Source organism: Oncorhynchus mykiss, chromosome 19 (genome assembly GCF_013265735.2).
Source record: "Oncorhynchus mykiss isolate Arlee chromosome 19, USDA_OmykA_1.1, whole genome shotgun sequence".
NCBI classification, from domain to species: domain Eukaryota; kingdom Metazoa; phylum Chordata; class Actinopteri; order Salmoniformes; family Salmonidae; genus Oncorhynchus; species Oncorhynchus mykiss.
In genome coordinates, this window is record NC_048583.1 from 60,593,523 (window position 1) to 60,616,828 (window position 23,306).

The window sequence follows — 23,306 nt, forward strand, 5'->3', positions numbered from 1 at the left end:
GTCAACAATCAATTAACATATATGGACATATTGAAACATGAACTCGATAACAAAAATGTAATAAATTGACTCATTTTGACAAACTTCCCCAATAAAACAGGATTTATGTCACAGAATCATGAGGGAATAAGGAGGACAATTTGGGAAACCTCCAACTGGGCCTGTTGGAAAACCAGACCACTTAGTTGAATTTTGACCCTTTGCCACCCTTTGACCCTTTGCCACCCTTTGACCCTTTGCCACCCTTTGCCACCCTTTGACTTGGCTGTGTGGGCAAAAACAAAAAATATATTGGTCGCACTGGTGCGATCTGTACATTCCACCTGGGGCAAATAAGACCATGAATTTGTCAAACAGTAAAAGTGCATTATCCTCATGATTTCTCTAATTTAAAAAAAAGTGTCTACTGGAATGAGCAAGCCTCACCCACCTGGACAAAATATATGCATAGGTAATTAGGCCTATAATCTCCATTGAAACCCCCAGAAAAAAAAACTATTCTGGAGGCTTGACAGTAAATTAACAAAACAAATAGGCTACTTTTCTGGCCACCTGAGGCACTGCATCACAGTGCTAGCTGTGCCACTAGAGATCCTGGTTCAAGTCGAGGCTCTGTTGCAGCCGGTCGTGACCAGAAGACCCAAGGGGTGGCGTACAATTAGCCCAGCGTCGTCCGGGTTAGGGGAGGGTTTGGCCCGGCAGGGATGTCCTTGTCTCATCACGCAATCCGACACATTGGTGCGGCTAGGCTGGGCTGTGTTTCGGAAGACACACAGCTCTTGCCCTTTGCCTCTCCCGAGTCCGTACGAGAGTTGCAGCGATGGGACAGAGGGTATCACGTCTGCTGTAACTACCAATTGGATACCACAAAAATGGGGAGATTTTTTTTTTTTATAGGCTGAATTGTCAAACCAAACGTCTGGATGAACTTATTTACCAGTAGTCACACCTCTTAATAGAGCTTAGTGAATTACTCCTATGTTTCTATTGTGTGACACTGTGCACATGTTCTTTTAACCCAAGGGGAGAGCAAGGGAAAATGTTAGACTGGATCCCTCATGTGTCTGGTGGTCAACCTACCTCAACTCCAATCTCAAAGCCACCGCCCAGACCAGCTATACCAATGGCAGAGGGAGCAGACCAACCTAGTGAGAGGGAGGATGTAATGAACTTATGTCCTGGCGATGACCATATAGTGTGTGTGTGTGTGTGGTGTGGTGGTGAACTTACGTCCGTCAGCCAGTCTAGCGATGACTATACCGCTGCCGCCTCGAGCTGTGATCATGAAGCCTGCCTTGATCACTGTGATGATGGCCAGGCCCTGACACTTGGCTAATATATTGGCTGGAGGGAGAAAAAACACAAATGATTAGCAGGTCCTGCTAGCATGCTATGACGCCATATCCGGAAAGGAGGATTGTCACCTGACAAAACCCTGATGGCGTCACAATAAAAAAAGAACAAGTTCTCATTTACCACTGCGACCTGACCAAGATAAAGCAAAGCAGTGTGACAAAAGAAAACAGAGTTAAACAAACGTACAGTTAATAACACAATAGAAAGATCTATGTACAGTGTGTGCAAATGTAGAAGAGTAGGGAGATAAAGGCAATAAATAGGCCACAGAGGAGAAATAATTACAACACTGGAATGATAGATTTGCAGATGATGACATGCAAGTAGAGCTACTAGGGTGCAAGAGAGCAAGTGGGTAAGTAATAATATTGGGATGAGGTAGTCGGGTGTGCTATTTACAGATTGGCTGTGTACAGGTACAGTGATCGGTAAGCTGCTCTGACAACTGATGCTTAAAGTTAGAGAGGGAGATATAAGACACCAGCTTCAGAGATTTTTGCAATTGGTTCCAGTCATTGGCAGCAGAGAACTGGAAGGAAAGGCGGCCAAAGGAAGTGTTGGCTTTGGGGGTGACTAGTGAGATGTACCTGCTGGAGCACGTGCTACGGGTGGGTGTTGTTATGGTGACCAGTGAGCTGAGATAAGGTGGGGATTTACCTAGCAAAGACTTATAGATGACCTGGGGCCAGTGGGTTTGGCGACGAATATGTAGCGAGGACCAGCAAACGAGAGCATACAGGTTGCAGTGGTGGGTAGTATATGGGGCTTTGGTTACAAAAGAGATGGCACTGTGATAGACTGCATCCAATTTATTGAGTAGGGTATTGGAGGCTATTTTGTAGATGACATAGCCAAAGTCTAGGATGGTAAGATGGTCAGTTTTACGAGGGTATGTTTGGCAGCATGAGTGAAGGAGGCTGTGTTGCGAAATAGGAAGCCGATTCTAGATTTAATTTTGGATTGGAGATGCTTAATGTGAGTCTGAAAGGAGAGTTTACAGTCTAACCAGACACCAAGGTATTTGTAGTTGTCCACATATTCTAAGTCAGAACCGTCCAGAGTAGTGATGCTAGTCGGACGGGAGGGTGCAGGCAGCAATCAGTTGAAGAGCATGCACTTAGTTTTACTAGCATTTAAAAGCAGTTGGAGGCCACGGAAGGAGTGTTGGATGGCGTTGAAGCTCGTTTGTAAGTTGGTTAGCAGTGTCCAAATAAGGGCCAGATGTATACAGAACGGTGTCGTCTGTGTAGAGGTAGATCAGCGAATCACCAGCAGCAAGAGCGACGTCATTGATGTATACAGAGAAGATTCGTCCCGAGAATTGAACCCTGTGGCACCCCCAAGAGACTTCCAGACGACTGAGAAGTAGTTGGTGAACCAGGCGAGGCAGTAATTTGAGAAACCAAGGCTGTTGAGTCTACCTGACAAAACCCTGATGACATCACCACAAAGCCATGCCGAGAACGAGAGAAATTATTAGGTATGAGTCAGAGATGAGAGTAAGGGCAGGATGAAAACGAGCACACTCAGATGAACAGGAACACATACACCCATCCCGCACACATTCACACACCTGGGATGAGTTTGTCAGGCCCAGTGCGGTTGGAGATCTCAGTAAACTCTCTGAGGATCTTGGCAGCTTTCTTCGCCTCGGACTTCATGTTGGACGGGATTGGGTTATTCACTGTCAACACACACACACACACACATCAGACTTTATGTTGGACAGGGTTATTCATTGATTTCTAAAAACCCAAACCCTGGTCTGCTTTGCAAGCGTTCGTGGAAGTCTGGCGATGTTGCACCTCTGGGGTTAGAAACTCTGTACAACAACTATGAACCTCGGGATGAGTAGATAAAGAGCTGCATGCTCAACAGCTAAATGGGGATCCTAACAAAATACTCTAAAAACAGCCAGATCACCTTATGTTGTTTGTAACAGTTGCCAGTGTTTCAGGAAGTGGAGTCAGAGCAACTGAACCAAACCAGATTTCTCCAGTATTACCAATAGAATTACACCATGGAGGAAAATCAACCAAAACAGGACCGACATGATGCCTTTCACGACACTGTAGCTACATACCAATCTGATGATGTCACCTTAATACCTAACACAATAGAGATACACATACGATAGGAGGAGGCTATATGAGGACACGTTACGCTTGTAACAACTCAGGAGATGGTTCAGACAACAGAACGGTTCTTGAACTCAGTGACTGTTCTAGCTTGTTCCGTAGACCTAGGGAGGACTGCATTCCATTATTATTATATTTTAAACTGGACCCTTCTGCTCTCCAGCCTACTTCACAGGTCTGCTATGATTGAACAGGTGAAAGCGGTATGGTAGAAGCTATATTGAACTGTGCAGTCATCTCAGATCCATGAAGGGGAGTGGATGACGACACAGAGAGACAGAGACAGAGAGACAGAGACAGAGAGACAGAGAGGACACCTTTTTGGTTTTGCACCAGCGACCTATAATTGGGATGTTCCTGGAGAGTTACCCTACTGTAGGTTTATACTCCAACCCTGTTCCTGGAGAGAGACCCTACTGTAGGTTTAAACTCCAACCCTGTTCCTGGAGAGTTACACTGCTGTAGGGTTTTACTCCAACCCTGTTCCTGGAGAGTTACCCTGCTGTAGGTTTAGACTCCAACCCTGTTCCTGGAGAGTTACCCTGCTGTAGGTTTTTTTTCACTCCAAGCCTAATCTAGTGCACTGGATTCAAATAATTAGCTGGTTGATAAGCTGAATAAGGTTAGTTACAACTGTAATTAGAGGAGAGGCTCTCGAGGAAACAAAGTGTAAGAGCCCTGATCTAACCTGTCCAGGGTTATATTAGGTGTAATCTGGGAGCCACTCCCTGGCCTGGTGCAGACAAGACCAGTTGATTTCATATTGCTCTGAATCACCACATTAGCATGCTGCTCAATCACCCAATTCAATAGAAGGGGTGTGTGTGTGAGAGAATGTGTGTATGACAGCGTTCGCTTTAATGCAGTATCTCCGGTTTGCTAATACTGGTCGTACCTGCCGTGTAGACAGACACATTCCTGCTTAATGACAAACTGCTAATAAAAGATCAACACTTAACACACCCTATCCCCTCAAATAAAGTGGACACTTCTGATGACGTCTGGCGTGTTTACACTTCCAGGATCGAGGGGCGTAAGACCCCTGGTGAGGACTACGTGCACGCAGATGAGCTTTCCCGGAGATGGTTTTTGACTGGTTGTGTGCAAACCCACAGTTTCATCAGCTCTACGCCTGTGGACTTCCTGGACAGGATATACAGGTAACTGGTAAATACAACATGGTCCACCACAAGCCAGAACAGCTTCTATGCACCTTGGCAAAGTTTATACTAGGGATGCACCGTTGAGACATTTTTTGGCTGATACCTTCCTTTCCAAAACAAACTGATACCTATATAAAGTAGACTTAAGCATACTAGTACAATTAAATAGTTTACACACACAGGGGTCTAACGCACTGCATCTCAGTGCATGAGGCATCACTACAGACCCTGGTTAAAATCCAGGCTGTATCACATCCGGCCGTGATTGGGAGTCCCATAGGGCGGCGTACAATTGGCCCAGCGCCGTCCAGGATTGGCCGTCATTGTAAATAAGAATGCTCAACTGACTTGCCTAGTTAAATAAAGGTTACACACATACACCAAAAAGTTGTTGGCATTTACATAAGTCCCCATTACCAATAAAACATAGTCAAAACCTATATCTCTTTCACTTATTTGCTGTGCTAGCATCGAGCATGGAAGTAGCAGTCCTTGTACCTAGCATCGAGCATGGAAGTAGCAGTCCTTGTACCTAGCATCGAGCATGGAAGTAGCGTTCCTTGTACCTAGCATCGAGCATGGTGGTGACACAGTAGAAGGCCTCAGAATGCCACCAAATCGCTTGGCCACAGCCTTGAGTAGTTTTGTAAGTTTTAACCCGCCGGTCTGCGTCGGTGGTTTTGTTGAGCGTTACAATGCCATGACAGAGGGTATCACGTCTGCTGCAGACACAGTTGATGAGCTTATTTCTCAAGTCAGTTGTTCGAATGGCGTTAGGAACGTGTTCATGTTTCAAACATGTTCACAAATGCCATTTCAATGGCAGCAGCGGTATGAGAACCAGCACATTCTTGAGCATGCAATACGGCTTTCCTCAGTAGGAAATCCTTGTTGACCCATAATGCTCATGGGGCTGACATCGCTGGCCCGAATGAATGTCAGTCGAGAAGCTAACAGCAGTGACGCTCATAGCAAGTAGCTCAGGGATGTGAGTTTCAACAATACTGTGTAACTCCAGTAGGGCAACATCTGAAAAATTGCGTGTACAGGTGCCCGACCAGTCGACGAAAGCCAACATCACCCACGACAGAGAACGGTTGATTGTCAAGGGCAAAGAATTCCATTATCTTGGTGTTAATGGAGTTTGCTTTTTAGTCGTCTCACTGAAAATGTCTCTTTCAGCCAGCTCGCTTCATCTGGCTAGTCAGGCTATACCAGACCGGGTTGTGTTGTGAAGCTAGCCACAATAAGGATTAGGCAATAGTGGAATTTGCGGTTTGCCTTCAAAACAAAAGTATGTCATTGACAGTGACGCACATGAATAAAACTAGTATAATTATTTTTTATTTGATTTATTTCACCTTTATTTAACCAGGTAGGCTAGTTGAGAACACCTTTATTTAACCAGGTAGGCTAGTTGAGAACAAGTTCTCATTTACAACTGCAACCTGGCCAAGATAAAGCAAAGCAGTTCGGCACATACAGAGTTACACATGGAACAAACAATCAATAACACAGTAGAAAAAAGTATATATACATACAGTGTGCACAAATGAGGCAAGACAAGGGAAGTAAGGCAAAAAAATAGGCCATAGTGGCGAAGTAATTACGATATAGTAATTAAACACTGGAGTGATAGATGTGCAGAAGATGAATGTGCAAGTAAACATACTGGGGTGCAAAGGAGCAAAATAAATACAGTATGAGGATGAGGTAGTTGGATGGGCTGTTTACAGATGGGCTGTGTACAGGTGCAGTGATCTGTGAGTTGCTCTGAGAGCTGGTGCTTAAAGTTAGTGAGGGAGACATGGTTCTCCAGCTTCAGCGATTTTTGAAGTTTGTTCCAGTCACTGACAGCAGAGAACTGTAAGGAAAGGCGGCCAAAGGAGGAATTGGCTTTGGGGTGACCAGTGAAATGTACCTTCTGGCTGCTATGGTGACCAGTGAGCTGACATAAGGCGGGGCTTTACCTAGCAAAGACTTATAGATGACCTGGAGCCAGTGGGTTTGGCGACGAGTATGAAGCGAGGGCCAGCCAACGAGAGCGTACAGGTCGCAGTGGTGGGTAGTATATGGGGTTTTGGTGACAAAACGGATTATGAAGACTAACCACAAAGTCCACTATTGTGGCAAGCTTCACATAGATGGGTCCGACCACCATTAAATCAAATAAGAACTGTCTTACAAATTAGTTATTTTAGATGACACCTAGATATATAGTTAGCTAGTTAATTACAGCTACTGAAACAGATGTAATTTTGCTATGTTTTTGGGGAAGAACAATGTTTGCATCCATGAGCTAGATGGCTTTTTTTATGACCAGCAACTGTAGGTGCGTGAGACAACTTTACCAGCATCATAGCATACGTATTGATGAATCGTTGTGACATTGATTACACTCACTCGTATTTCATGTGTAATAACTACGTAAAAAAAATATATATGTATGAACGAGTTAAATTGTGACGCGCAGTCATATTCAGGTCCTGATTGGTCAACAAGCTTATTTGACTCGTCAAATAGTGTTAATAATCCCAATGTTTGATTTCTTTCATAAATTAACTTTATGTCCATATACCTCCTTTTGTTAGGGCGGTTGGTAAACAGAACCAAACGCGCGTGAAAGTCCAGCGGAGGTGGTCGGACGAAAAGTCAAAAAAGTTATTACACTGGTCGTAGAAACATATCAAACAAAGTATAGAATCAATCTTTAGGGTGTTTTTAACATAAATCTTCAATAATGTTCCAACCGGAGCATTCCATTGTCTGTAGAAAAGCAATGGAACGTGAGGTAACTTTCACATGACAACGCGTCACGAGCTCGTGGCTGCTGGCAGACCTCCGACTCATTCAGCCCCCCTTCACAGTAGAAGCCTGAAACAACTTTCTAAAGACTTAGGAAGCCTTAGGAAGTGCAACATGACCCACTATCTTCAATAGGGGCTGAGTTGAAAAACTACAAACCTCAGATTTCCCACTTCCTGGTTGGATTTCTCAGGCCATATGAGTTCTGTTATACTCACAGACATTATTCAAACAGTTTTAGAAACTTCAGATTGTTTTCTATCCAATACTACTAATAATATGCATATATTAGCATCTGGGACTGAGTAGCTGGCAGTTTAATCTGGGAACGCTTTTCATCCAAAAGGAAAATTTTGCCCCCTATCCCAATGAAGTTAAATAAAATTCACAGAACCGCTTGATGCAATTTTGACAAGGCTCTCTTGTTCAGATATCAGTACATGAACTGGAGGCAGGGCATGAAAGGGATAACGAATCCAGTTGTGTCATCATTTCAGGAAAGTACCTGCATAATTGTGCAGCCAACTCACACAGGTGCTTCGCTATATCACATTCAACATTGTCCATAACCTTGAGTTCATTCCAACTTTTTAATCATAGCCTCAAATTTGTCCCGCACATTGAATATACACTGCTCAAAAAAATAAAGAGAACACTTAAACAACACAATGTAACTCCAAGTCAATCACACTGTGAAATCAAACTGTCCACTTAGGAAGCAACACTGATTGACAATAAATTTCACATGCTGTTGTGCAAATGGAATAGACAACAGGTGGAAATTATAGGCAATTAGCAAGACACCCCCAATAAAGGAGTGGATCTGCAGGTGGGGACCACAGACCACTTCTCAGTTCCTATGCTTCCTGGCTGATGTTTTGGTCACTTTTGAATGCTGGCGGTGCTTTCACTCTAGTGGTAGCATGAGACGGAGTCTACAACCCACACAAGTGGCTCAGGTTGTGCAGCTCATCCAGGATGGCACATCAATGCGAGCTGTGGCAAGAAGGTTTGCTTTGTCTGTCAGCGTAGTGTCCAGAGCATGGAGGCGCTACCAGGATTACAGGCCAGTACATCAGGAGACGTGGAGGAGGCCGTAGGAGGGCAACAACCCAGCAGCAGGACCGCTCTGGAGCACTGCTCTGGAGCACTGCCAGAGCCCTGCAAAATGACCTCCAGCAGGCCACAAATGTGCATGTATGTGCTCAAACGGTCAGAAACAGACTCCATGAGGGTGGTATGAGGGCCCGACGTCCACAGGTGGGGGTTGTGCATACAGCCCAACACCGTGCAGGACGTTTTTCATTTGCCAGAGAACACCAAGATTGGCAAATTCGCCACTGGCGCCCTGTGCTCTTCACAGATGAAAGCAGGTTCACACTGAGCACATGTGACAGACGTGACAGAGTCTGGAGACGCCGTGGAGAACGTTCTGCATCCTCCAGCATGACCGGTTTGGCGGTGGGTCAGTCATGGTGTGGGGTGGCATTTCTTTGGGGGGGGCCGCACAGCCCTCCATGTGCTCGCCAGAGGTAGCCTGACTGCCATTAGGTACCGAGATGAGATCCTCAGACACCTTCTGAGACCATATGCTGGTGCGGTTGGCCCTGGGTTCCTCCTAAAGCAAGACAATGCAACCTCATGTGACTGGAGTGTGTCTGCAGTTCCTGCAAGAGGAAGGCATTGATGCTATGGACTGGCCCGCCCGTTCCCCAGACCTGAATCCAATTGAGCACATCTGGGACATCATGTCTCGCTCCATCCACCAACGCCACGTTGCACCACAGACTGTCCAGGAGTTGGCGGATGCTTTAGTCCAGGTCTGGGAGGAGATCCCTCAGGAGACCATCCGCCACCTCATAAGGAGCATGCCCAGGCGTTGTAGGGATGTCATACAGGCACGTGGAGGCCACACACACACACACACACACACACACACACTACTGAGCCTCATTTTGACTTGTTTTAAGGACATTACATCAAAGTTGGATCAGCATGTAGTGTGGTTTTCCACTTTAATTTTGAGTGTGACTCTAAATCCAGACCTCCATGGGTTGATCAATTTGATTTCCATTGATAATTTGTGTGATTTTGTTGTCAGCACATTCAACTATATAAAAAAAAGAAGTATTTAACAAGAATATTTCATTCATTCAGATCTAGGATGTGTTATTTTAGTGTTCCCTTTATTTTTTTGAGCAGTGTAGTTAGTCGCTGTAATCCTAGATTCAGGTCATTCGGGCGAGAAAAAAACATCACCCCTATTTGCCAGTCATGTGAGAAACTCGTCATCATGCAAATCAGTCAGATCAGTGACAATTATGGTCAGTTAAGAAAACTTTAAGCTCCTCTCTCAATAAAAAAAAACGTCAATACTTTACCCGTTGATAACAAGCGCACTTCTGTATAGGAATGCATGATATATCGGAAGCGGACGATATTAGCTAAGAACGCCAACATCGGTATAGGCCCAATGTCTAGTTTAACGACAATGTGAAAAACAGATGTCAAAGCTGACGTGCATACCTAATGACGACACGTAAAATGTTGCGCTACACGTGCAACACAGCATTCCTAACCTAGCCCACAATGTCTGCTGTGTGGATCGAGCAGTCAACAAGTCCAGCAGTCATTTGAATGAGCAAGAACATTTGAGTGAGACAAACTCAAAGGCGAAATCCATTAAAACGTCAAGATAATAGAATTCACTACCCTTGACAATCAACCGTTCTCTGTCGTGGATGATGTTGGCTTTCGCGACTGGACGAGCACCAGTACACACTAACGTTACCAAATGTTGCCCTACCGGAGTTACACAGTAATAACGTCACTGCTATTAGCTTCACAACATACTATGGAACGCCGTTTGGGTCTTTGCGTGTCAAAAAACACTGACAATAACACTATTTGACAACACTATTTGACTAGTTAAATAAGCTTTAAAATTTGACACATCAAATAACAGTTATATTACAGAATAGTGTGTGTTCTTAATGTGCACATGCAAGCCAAGAACCACCACAACTAATACCAGTAGCACTGTCAAAGCCGTAAAAAAAGTCTGCAAACAAGCAAACACCGGCCACAAACAATGTTTTTACAATACCGCATTGGTAATAAAGCATCATTTGTTCGACTAGCTAGCTACCTACCTACCTACCTAGCTAGAACCAACACAACCAGCATGATAACAAATGACCAGTAGGAAACTGCAGTCATTTTTACTATTCTTAGCAATGATTAAGGAATCCTTGTGAGTATTAGCTAGGTTGCCACTTGTTGTTCATCTATTGAAATTGAACTTCAGTTCATGAACATAAATAGCTAGCCAGCTACTTAACCCTGTTGCCCAAAGCTAACGTTATAAGCAGGCAGCTAGCTTCAGCTGGCTAGTGAGGCTCGACCGGGCCGGGTTATGTGTTGTGAAGCTAGCCACAATAAGGAATTAGGCACAATAGTGGAATTTGCAGTTTGCCTTCAAAAATTATGCAGAAGGTTACAATTGGTGGAATCATGCCATATTTAGACTAGATAATGGTAAACAAGGTTGAAATGTGAAGCAATGAAATGGGGTATCAGTCTACTTGGTGACACCCACAGACCACAACTGTGAAGAGTTTAAGCAAATATTTGCGTTGTAGCGCTTATCGCGGGACTGTGACTGGGGAGGTGATTTAACACAGTCAGCCTATTGTGTGTATTGACGTTCATATTGCACTGTACAGCTTTACCTAAGGATTGGGGATCAATGAAATTGTGTAACAGTCTACTCAATATCCAAGATATATTCCCCCCCCCCCCCCCCCCCCAACGTCCTCTTCAGAGTTCTCAGACTCCAAAACATCCACACAGTATTGTTTTTCCTCAGGAATACTGTTCAATACACACGGGTTGACAATAAATGCGGCTCAATTCACAGTTGTTTCAGAGTCACGCAATAAGAGCTACAACACTAATGTTCTCTGGGTGTCACTGAGTAGACTGATACCCCACGTCGTTGATCCACCATCCATAGGTTAAAGGCTGTACAGTGAAATAAGGACGCCCCCAATGCAATTCTAAAGTCTAATAGATCCAGTGTGACTTGAAGGCTAACTGCAAAGTTCACTATTGTGGCTAATCCTTATTGTGTCTAGCTTCACATAGATGGGTCCGACCACCATGAATCAAATAAGAACAGTCTTATAAACTCAGGTTATTTTATATAGATATATAATTAGCTATCTAAGAATAGCTACTGAAACAGATTTAGTTTTTGGGGAAGAACATTGTTTGCAGCCATCAGCTAGTTACCTTTTTTTAAAAATGTATGACCAGCACTGTAGATGCGCGAGACAACATTACCAGCATCACAGCATATATAGATGAATCGTTGTGACATATGAAATACAAGTGATAGTGTAATAACTACGTTTAAAAAAAAAATGTATGAATGCGTTAAATTAGTGACGTCATATTCAGTTCCTGATTTGACGTGCATCTCATACTCAGTTCCTGATTTGACGTGCATCTCATACTCAGTTCCTGATTTGACGTGCATCTCACATTCAGTTCCTGATTTGACGTGCATCTCACACTCAGTTCCTGATTTGACGTGCATCTCACACTCAGTTCCTGATTTGACGTGCATCTCACACTCAGTTCCTGATTTGACGTGCATCTCACACTCAGTTCCTGATTTGACGTGCATCTCACACTCAGTTCCTGATTTGACGTGCATCTCACACTCAGTTCCTGATTTGACGTGCATCTCACACTCAGTTCCTGATTTGACGTGCATCTCACACTCAGTTCCTGATTTGACGTGCATCTCATACTCAGTTCCTGATTTGACGTGCATCTCATACTCAGTTCCTGATTTGACGTGCATCTCATACTCAGTTCCTGATTTGACGTGCATCTCATACTCAGTTCCTGATTTGACGTGCATCTCATACTCAGTTCCTGATTTGACGTGCATCTCATACTCAGTTCCTGATTTGACGTGCATCTCATACTCAGTTCCTGATTTGACGTGCATCTCATACTCAGTTCCTGATTTGACGTGCATCTCATACTCAGTTCCTGATTTGACGTGCATCTCATACTCAGTTCCTGATTTGACGTGCATCTCATACTCAGTTCCTGATTTGACGTGCATCTCATACTCAGTTCCTGATTTGACGTGCATCTCATACTCAGTTCCTGATTTGACGTGCATCTCATACTCAGTTCCTGATTTGACGTGCATCTCATACTCAGTTCCTGATTTGACGTGCCTCTCATATTCAGTTCCTGATTTGACGTGCATCTCATATTCAGTTCCTGATTTGACGTGCATCTCATACTCAGTTCCTGATTTGACGTGCATCTCATATTCAGTTCCTGATTTGACGTGCATCTCATATTCAGTTCCTGATTTGACGTGCATCTCATACTCAGTTCCTGATTTGACGTGCATCTCATATTCAGTTCCTGATTTGACGTGCCTCTCATATTCAGTTCCTGATTTGACGTGCATCTCATACTCAGTTCCTGATTTGACGTGCATCTCATACTCAGTTCCTGATTTGACGTGCATCTCATATTCAGTTCCTGATTTGACGTGCATCTCATATTCAGTTCCTGATTTGACGTGCATCTTTTCTGCAAAGACCCAAACGGAGTTCCATAGAAATCCTGGTTGAGAATGAAACGACTGAACAGAAAGAAAGAGGGTTTGATTATGTTTTACTGGTAATGAGGACTTACGTAAATGCCAACAAAATACATGTTTGGTCTGTGTGTGTGTGTGTGTGTGTGTGTGTGTGTGTGTGTGTGTGTGTAACCTTTATTTAACTAGGCAAGTCAATAAAGGTTCTACAGCTGCAACATCGAGAGCATCCTGACCGGTTGCATCACTGCCTGGTACGGTAATTGCTTGGCCTCTGACCACAAGGCACTACAGAGTGTTAGTGCGTACAGCCCAGTACATCACTGGGGCAAAGCTGCCTGCCATCCAGGACCTCTACACCAGGCGGTGTCAGAGGAAGGCCCTGAAAATTGTCAAAGACCCCAGCCGCCCTAGTCATAGACTGTTCTCTCTACTACCGCATGGCAAACGGTACCGGAGTGCCAAGTCTAGGACAAAAAGGCTTCTCAACAGTTTTTACCCCCAAGCCATTAGACTCCTGAACAGGAACCAAGTGGGTACCCGGACTATTTACATTGTATGCCTCCCCCGCCCCAAACCCTCTTTTACACTGCTGCTACTCTGTTTATCTTATATGCATAGTCACTTTAACTACACATTCATGTACATACTACCTCAATTGGCCCGACCAACCAGTGCTCCCGCACATTGGCTAACCGGGCTATCTGCATTGTGTCCCACCACCTGCCAACCCCTATTTTACGCTTCTGCTACTCTCTGTTCATCATTTATGCACAGTCACTATAACCATATCTACATGTACATACTACCTCAATAAGCCTGACTAACCGGTGTCTGTTGAAAATAACAGTAGCAAGGCTATATACACAGTCTTTTTACTGTTGTTTTATTTCTTTACTTACCAACACACACACACACACACACACACACACCCACACACACCCACACACACCATTGGTTAGAGCCTGTAAGTAAGCATTTCACTGTAAGGTCTACACCTGTTTTATTCGGTGCACAAATACTTTGATTTGTTGTCAGTGAAGAACAAATACTTATTTACAACGACGGCCTAACCGAGCCAAAACCCGGACGGCCTAACCGAGCCAAAACCCGGACGGCCTAACCCAGCCAAAACCCGGACGGCCTAACCCAGCCAAAACCCGGACGGCCTAACCCAGCCAAAACCCGGACGGCCTAACCCAGCCAAAACCCGGACGGCCTAACCCAGCCAAAACCCGGACGGCCTAACCCAGCCAAACCCGGACAGCCTAACCCAGCCAAAACCCGGACAGCCTAACCCAGACAAACCCGGACGGCCCTGGGCCAATTGTGTGCCGCCCTATGAGACTCCCAAATCCAAAGCTGGATGCGATACAGCCTGGATTTGAACCAGGGACTGTAGTGACGCAATTTTTTTTATAAAAACGTTATGGGGTTTTTGGCAAGGAAAATATCAGGTATTGGCCAAAAAAAGTCATATCGGTGTGTCACTACTTCTGTATGTTATAAAAGCGTACATATGGACTGTTTGAAAATGTGAAGATTTTTTACAATTATTTTTAAATGTGAATCTCAATTTTATTTGGTGTACCCCCCCCCCCCCCCCCAACGGCATTGCGCGTACCCCAGTTTGGGAATACCTGCTCTAAGGTATGCAATAACTGATGATGCACTAGCCAATTTAGAAATAGCAAATTGGGCAATCTACTAATACAACTTTCAAGAGTCAGCTGAAAGCAGGACAGCCTCCCTGTTTGGGAATACTACTCTAGCCTACCTGTCCTGGGGTCTGTTGTCACATGAACTACAAGGTGACTTACCAGCATTGTTCTAATAGCAGAGGAATGGGTGAATAATAACTACATGAATATCAGTTGGTGAGTGCAGAGTGAACGAGGAATCATCCATCTTGTGATGTCTTTCAAGAAGAGCTCATTCACATGCCCTCGAGCTTTCGCATTTACACAGAGAGACACGAGGGAATCTTGGAGGGTCAGGGATATCCGTAGGCTGGGTAAAGGAATGTTCATGTGGGTATAAATTAGTACATTGTATTTAAGTACATCCACAATGTGCCATGAAGCAGCTCAGCCTAATAGACCAGCATCCCACAGGACACACACACAGATGCCCATCCCTTGACCAAGTATAGACAGTCTTCTGGGGGGGGGGGGTGGGTTGTGCTTCCTAACCACCGATACCATCTGCTGTTCAGGACTATTTAATGTGTCACCTGTGGCTAATGTCCCCCCCCCCCACCCAACATCAGCTGACTACTACTACCCCCCCCCCCCCCCTTCTCGCTCTCTCTCTCTCTGGGCGCAGTGCTGTGTGGTGTTACAGGAGGCCCTGGGCTGCACACATGCACACGCGTGTGACCAAATGAGCACAAAACATTCAAAATGAACTCTGTGGATCATGGGTTTAGTTTGTGACACTGAACTTGTTGTCTGGTATATTTATAAAAAAACAATACATTCCTATCTGGGTCACCGAATGGCTATAAAAACACATGTGACTGACTATGTTAGTGATTCCAGGGGTGGCCAAACCTGTGCTCCGGCAAAAGCTGGAGGGTCTTTCAGGGTACATTGAGTCATTTAGCAGACGCTCTTATCCAGAAGAGACTTACAGTTAAGTGCATATATTTAAATATGTTTTTCCTCCATTATATTCATTTAGTTGTATTATCTTACCTGGTGTTACGGATTTTATTTTATTTTTTTAAAAGGACAATGTAGGATTTTTTATTTCAATAACAGAAATTGAAAATAAAAAGAGAGTTGAAAATAAAGGAGAAGGGAGAGCCAGAACAGAAGCCTATTGTTTGAGAAATATATTCTGTGTGATAGTGAGCCGCTGTACAAATGAGATAGTCACAAGATGGCATTACAAAAAAAAAAAAAGGCACATCAAGGTCATTGTATTGTTCAGAAGGGTTAAATGGAAAAGTGAAATACGGACACTGACTGTCTATAACCTACCACACACAATATTCACTTCTGCAGCAGGGTTGGAAAAGGGTTGAAACTTTCCAGTAATTTACCATGGAAAGTAACACCCTGGAATTTGGGGAATTTTGCTTCCATTTTTTTTTTTATTATTATTTTTTTTTTTTAAGTTCTAAACTAACAGTGAACCATTTTTTTGTGATATACAAAATAAAGCAAGTATAGGTCTTGTGACATATTTTGGTTAAACTATCCCCCAATTCAATGGAATTGCAACCCTCTGCATGCACAGTGCATATCCTTCCATCACATGTACAGCTGATTCTCAAGATCTTGCATAGTAATGAGATGCTATTGAGATGCACACTACTACACTGTCTGAGCCCAGGACTACATGCTTTCTGGTACGTTTTCAGTACATTACTGGGTTGGGTGAATGTCATAAAATGTAAAGTCAGCGAAAAAAAAAGAAACATCTTTTTCAGGACCATGTCTTTCAAAGAGAATTCGTAAAAAGATCTTCATTGTAAAGGGTTTAAACACTGTTTCTCATGCTTGTTAAATGAACCATAAACAATTAATGATCATGCACCTGTGGAACGGTCATCAGAAGTTTTTTTTTGACTCAATGGAGTAACGTAGTCAGAAAGGCTGATGAATGTCTTGCTTGAGCTGTGTATGCAACTGGTTCACCTCTGATGCTCACAGGCAATGTGTATTGGAAGAGATTTCTGAATGTTCTTCGCCCAGCATACACCCCTCCAACCAGACATGCTTTAGCTACTCATTTGCTGGATGCAGAGGTCAACAGAGTTCAAGTGGAGGTCAAGCAAATCATAGAAAGCAGACTGTATTGAAATCATCTCTGATGGGTGGTCAGATGTTTGTGGTCAAGGGATAATTAACTACATCATCTCCACCACTCAACCAGTATTCTACAAGACCACAGACAAGGGTCTCTACATTGCAGATGAGCTGAAGGCAGTCATCAATGACCTTGGACCACAGAAGGTATTTGCACTGGTGACAGACAAGGCTGTGAACATGAAGGCTGCTTGGTCTAAAGTGGAGGAGTCCTACCCTCAATTCACTGCCCCAGATTGCAACTGGTCCTTGTTTTGGATCACACACGGGTTGAGAAATTGGTGGCAATCTGGGCGAATTTGAGGCTTTTTGAGCCTGACAACGAGCCATCCTCAACTAGGTTGGAAAGTGACAGTGAAGATGAGGCTTCAGAGTCTGATGTTCAAGAGGTGAACATTGAGGGCCAAAATTTTTAAAAAAAGCATTATACACATAGTGATACTTGTTGGTAGGAAACACCACACAGTCAAGTTCCTACATACATGACCTAAACTATGGACACCTGCTCGTCGATAACCTCATTCCAATATCATGGGCATTATATGGCGGTGGTTCCCCCCCCTTCGCTGCTCTAACAGCCTCCACTCTTTTGAGAAGTCTTTCCATCAGATGTTGGAACATCAGAAGCAAGTCAGAAGCAAGTCCCTGCAGCATTCAGCCATTAGAGCATTAGTGAGGTTGGGAACTGATGTTGGGAGATTAGGCCTGGATCGCAGTCGGCGTTCCAATTCATCCCAAAGGTGTTTGATGGGGTTGAGGTCAGGGCTCTGTGCAGGCCAGTCAGTCTTCACACCGATCTCGACAAACCATTACTTCACGGACCTCGCTAAGTGCACGAGGGCACTAGCATTTTGAAAACAGTAAAGGGCCTTCCGCAAACCGTTGCCACAAAGATGGAAGCACAAAAACGTCCAGAATGCTGTAGTGTTAAGATTTCACTTCACTGGAACTAAGGGGCATTGTTCCATGACAAACAGCCCCATACCATTATTCCTCCTCCACCAAACTGTATAGTTGGTACTATGCATTCAGGCAGGTAGCGTTCTCCTGGCCTCCGCCAAACCCAGATTAGTCCATCGGACTGCCAGATGGTGAAGCGTGAATCATCCCTACAGAGAAGGCGTAGTCTGGCTTTTTAATGGCGGTTATGGGGCAGTGGCTTCTTGCTTGCTTGCTGAACAGCCTTTCAGGTTATGTCGATATAGGACTTGTTTTACTGTGGATCTAGATACTTTTGTACCCGTTTCCTTCAACATCTTCACAAGGTCCTTTGCTGTTGTTCTGGGTTTGATTTGCACTTTTCACACCAAAGTACGTTCATCTCTAGGAGACAGAACGCGTCTCCTTCCTGAGCGGTATGACAGCTGCGTGGTCCCATGGTGTTTATACTTGCGTACTATTGTTTGTACAGATGAACGTGGTACCTTCAGGCATTTGGAAATTGCTCCCAAGGATGAACCAGACTTGTGGAGGTCTACAATTTTGAAAAACGAGTTAATGACTCCAACCTAAGTGCATGTAAACTTCTGACTTCAACTGTATATATTTTTTTTTTTTAAGTTTTTTTTCCAGAAAAAGACAAAATGTTTTTTTCCTTTAAATAGCCTCAAAAAAATGTATTCCTTTGTAATTTGGCAACGATCTTTATGTCCATTTGTTACATTTTTAATGGTTTTGTATTATTTGGAAAGAAATCCTTACAGTAAATTGTCATTGAGGGTGAGAGGTTCTCTTTCCCCCCCCCCCATCTGCTTAACATATTTAGCTTCCACTTTCAGCTAATTATTTTTGGTAGCATTACTGGGAGATTCAGGAAGAATTGTGCCATTTTCACCATATATATTTCATCCAGTTAGCTTCATCTCTGTGGAACTGTTTTTATTGCCATCTACCTGTACGAACAGTTAATGCATTTCCCTTGTTTAGTCTCGTCTCTTCAGACACACTGCTTTTTGATTCATATTGAATGACACGTTTTTAAAAAAAAAAGTACATATAAAAAAAAAGGTATCCCAACCAATAAGGGGATTTGATTAATTTATTATTGTACTGGATCATTTTGTCTTAAGAATACGTTGTTCTCCAGTAGACGGACTACATTTCCAATATCCCAGGAAATTCTGTAAGAGTTATGTGAAGGCCAGTCCACGTGGAAATTCTGTAAGAGTTATGTGAAGGCCAGTCCACGTGGAAATTCTGTAAGAGTTATGTGAAGGCCAATTAGACGATCCAATTGCATTCTGTCCCCGATCAATACTTGAACCTTTGATGCAAGCTAGAAAGAGAGAAGTCGTCAAGACCACTAGCTTGATTAAGTCTCCTTCATGAAGATCTCACTAGGGTTTTTTTTAGTCGCCAAATATCCATTATTTCTAATGTGTCCATAACATTTGTGATCTCCTTAAGGGCACGGTGCATAACACTGTTATAGTCTCCCACTATAATGATTTGATCGTTTGTTGCCTGTAAGTTCAATAAATTGGCATACATATTTTGGAAGGAGTATGGATCATCCTGATTTGGACCATACAGATTAACGAGCCAATTCTGTTTTTCATTCACTTTCATATTCAAAAGGATCCAACTTCCTAGTGAATCATTCCTGACTATTTGCACATTTCAGATCAACATTTATTAATTAATAGCATCACACCTTTTGAGTTCCTTTGTCCAGGACAGAAAATGTAACCACCCCATTCCCTTTTTCCACACAACTTTCTTTAAGGATGTAGAGTGAATTTCCTGTAAACAGTAATATCTAAAATATTCCTTTAGCCACATAGCAGATGATAAAAAAAAGATCAGTCTAAGCCATTACAATTATAACTGGCTATACTTAATTCACCCCTTACCATAACTAAACACTATTCTCAGGCTAAAATGTACCATACGTGCCTGTAAAGTTACTGCCATAAGAGTAATGATGGTCAAAGACAGACATCAAAACTTCTGATGTTTACGATTCAAGAAATAGGTTCTAGCAAGATTTGTTTTATTCCCTTGCCTGTGAGCCAATGTTGGAAAATTGAGTCAAGATGTGTGTAGTAGATCTGAGTAGAGTGATGTGTGTGATATTGGATGTGATTAATGAGTGCGTGTTTGTGTATGAAGTCTAGATAGGAGTAAGACTATAATGTGAGGTGTAAATATATAACTCAAACAATTTGCAGTGTTGAGTGTCCGTGTCTAACATGAAGCATAGCCTTAGTATTCAGGATGATAATTGTAATCCATACATCACAATTGCATCATAATTACATGAAACATCATTTTGATAAAAAAATAAAAAATCCCAGCATTTCTATAGTAAGTGACGTTTCACACAATTATGAAAGAGACCATGCATTACTATAGACGGCTTCACTACAGTACAAACGTATCCTGTACAATATGTTATTACTCCCTAACATCCCCGTTCTGATATCTTCCCATTGCTTGTCGTAAAACATGTTGACAAAGATACAAAATATTGACAAACAAAAAAACATACAATTATTGAGAAGTTCTTGACAAGAGAGAGGAGAGAAGATGGATCAAGTGCACACACGCATATCAACTTCAAAGTGATCAGATATTTTTTTTTACAGTCCCCATAACTCTATTTAATAATAATAATTTTGAATAATTTTGCACGCCCAATTTTTCAGTTTTTGATTTGTTAAAAAAGTTTGAAATATCCAATAAATGTCGTTCCATTTCATGATTGTGTCCCACTTGTTGATTCTTCACAAAAAAATAGTTTTATATCTTTATGTTTGAAGCCTGAAATGTGGCAAAAGGTCGCAAAGTTCAAGGGGGCCGAATACTTTCGCAAGGCACTGTATATACACATACATACATATATACACACACACACCTGTTCTGAAAGGCCCCAGAGTCTGCAACACCACTAAGCAAGGGCCACCACAAAGCAAGCAGTATTATGACAACCAAGGAGCTCTCCAAACAGGTCAGGGACAAAGTTGTGGAGAAGTACAGCTCATGGTTTGGTTATAAAAATAAAAAATATATATATATTTTTTTTTAATCTTAAACTTTGAACGTCCCACGGAGCACCAAAACATGGAAAGGCACCACAAACCTGCCAAGAGAGGGTCGCCCACCAAAAACACACAGACCAGGCAAGCAGGGCATTAATAAGAGGCAACAAAGAGACCCCTGAAGGAGCTGCAAAGCTCCAGTGGAGAATCTATCCATAAGACCACTAAGCCGTACACTCCAGTGCTGGGCTTTACGAAAGAGTGTCCAGAAAATTTAAAAAAGCAAAGATGTTTGGTGTTCGCCAAAAGGCATGTGGGAGACTTCCCAAACATATGGAACAAGGTACTATGGTCGGATGAAACAAATTGAGCTTTTTGGCCATCAAGGGAAACACTGACGCAAACACAACACCTCCCATCGCCCCGAGAACACCATCCCCAATGTTTTTCCATCAGCACGGACAGGGAAACTGGTAGGAATTGAAGGAACGATGGATGGTGGTAAATACACGGACATTATTGAGGGAAACCGGTTTCAGTCTACCAGAGATTTGAGATTGGGACAGAATTTCATCTTCCAGCAGGACAATGACCCTAAGCATAATGCTAAAGCAAACACTCTAGTGGTTTAAGGGGAAACATTTAAATGTATTGGAATGGCCTAGTCAAAGCTCAGACCTCAATCCAATTGGGAATCTGTGGTATGACTTAAAGATTGTTGTACACCAGTGGAACCCATCCAACTTGAAGGAGCTGGAAGAGTTTTGCCTTGAAGAATGGGCAAAAATCCCAGTGGCTAGATGTGCCAAGCTTATAGAGACATTCCCCAAGAGACTTGCAGCTGTAATAGCTGCAAAAGGTGGCTCTACAAAGTATTGACTTCTTTCCTTGTGTGTTATTTTCTCCCTGATCCCTAAACATCTTTGCTGCGTGCCAGAAGCAGATGAGAGAACTTTACAGATGTCATTGGCAACTTGATTGAACGCTTCAATCTGTCAATCTGTACAACATATTTTCTGGTTTATTTTAGTCTTCTAGTATGGCAACAAGTAATGACAGACTCTGCCAAGTCCAACAACCAGATGTTCCGGTTTTTCAGGGGGAGTGGAAAGAGTTCCTGTGACAGGACTTGTGCTTTTGGACGTTAACAGGGCGACATGCCATCTTAAACTCCTCTTCCACATTTACTCTGTTATGAACAGCGGGGAGCCTCACAACAGTTCGTTTCTCTTCTTGTCAAGACCAGTATGGAGATGATCTAGTTTCAGGTGTTTCTTTCACTGCTACGTTAGGTTATCACAGAAGGGAAGCGGCATACATCTAATAATAGACAAGTTGACTAACACAAACCCTACCAAAACGTTGGAAGTTATAAGAAGAAACAGGGCCCATCGTACAGGGAGCTCCAGAAGTATTGGGAAACGATACCATTAACAAAAGAAAGTGAACGTAGGCTGTCAGCCTTCATCTGAGGGTATTTTCATCCATATCAGGTGAACTGTTAAGAAATCACAACACTTTATACACATAGGAGAACCCCCCCCCCCCCCCCCCCCCATTTTAGGGAACCAAAAGTATTGGGACAAATTCACTTGTGTATTAAAAGTAGTAAAAAAAATACAAGTTGGTCCCATATTCATAGCACGCAATGACTACATCAAGTTTGTGTCACTACAAACCTGTTGGATGCATTTGCTGTTTGTTTTGGTTGTGTTTCAAGTTATTTTGCACCCAATAGAAATGAATGGTAAATACTGTATGGTATCATTTCGGAGTCACTTTTATTGTAAATAAGATAAGGTTCTAAAACGCTTCTACATTAAATGTGGATGCTACCATGGTTACGGATAAGTTACTGAATTAATTCGTTAATGATGAGTAACAAAGTTAGAAGCACAAATACAAAACTGTCCCAAAACTGAGCACACAGTAAATTAGGCTTTATAAAAAATAAAAAGGCACTGCCTGTACAGCTCTTTCTACATTAGCAGGTCGGGCCTCAGATGTGCACTTTATTACATGGAGTTAGGCGGTTGCAGGTGAACAAACAGCTGACCCGCTCATCACTAACACACATATGCATGTCTAGCAGATCCATTAGTAACTAATGAGAACATCAGGCCTCAATAGGAGGCCGTCAAATCACCACCACGCTAATGAACGCAGACACTAATGACTATCCAATTACTGCTTAATACACAGTTAACACACGGCTAATGAACAATCAGAGAGAGCGAGAGAATGAAAAAAAAAAAAAAATCCAGAGGGTTTTTGAATGAGCTGGTTAATTAATAATAAGCAGTCTGAATGAAGACCTGGGCTGGAGACTGGAGACTGTGGCCTGGGTAAGATCACATGAACTACAGTATTTATTTTATTTTACCTTTAGGCAAGTCAGTTAAGAACAAATTCTTATT

General features: G+C 42.9%; 1 protein-coding gene across 2 annotated transcripts in view; it reads right to left on the reverse strand.

The window, feature by feature from the left end:
- Positions 1–23,306, reverse strand: part of LOC110498225 (SH3 domain-containing YSC84-like protein 1) — a 49,701-nt gene that overhangs the window by 21,105 nt on the left and 5,290 nt on the right. For both annotated transcript variants that reach the window (XM_036955256.1, XM_036955255.1), the window contains exons 2-4: positions 2,930–3,040; positions 1,231–1,344; positions 1,081–1,145 (exon numbers count right to left, since the gene is read on the reverse strand). In XM_036955256.1, the coding sequence (XP_036811151.1) occupies positions 1,081–1,145; positions 1,231–1,344; positions 2,930–3,040 (290 nt within the window). The remainder of the gene's footprint in view (positions 1–1,080; positions 1,146–1,230; positions 1,345–2,929; positions 3,041–23,306) is intronic.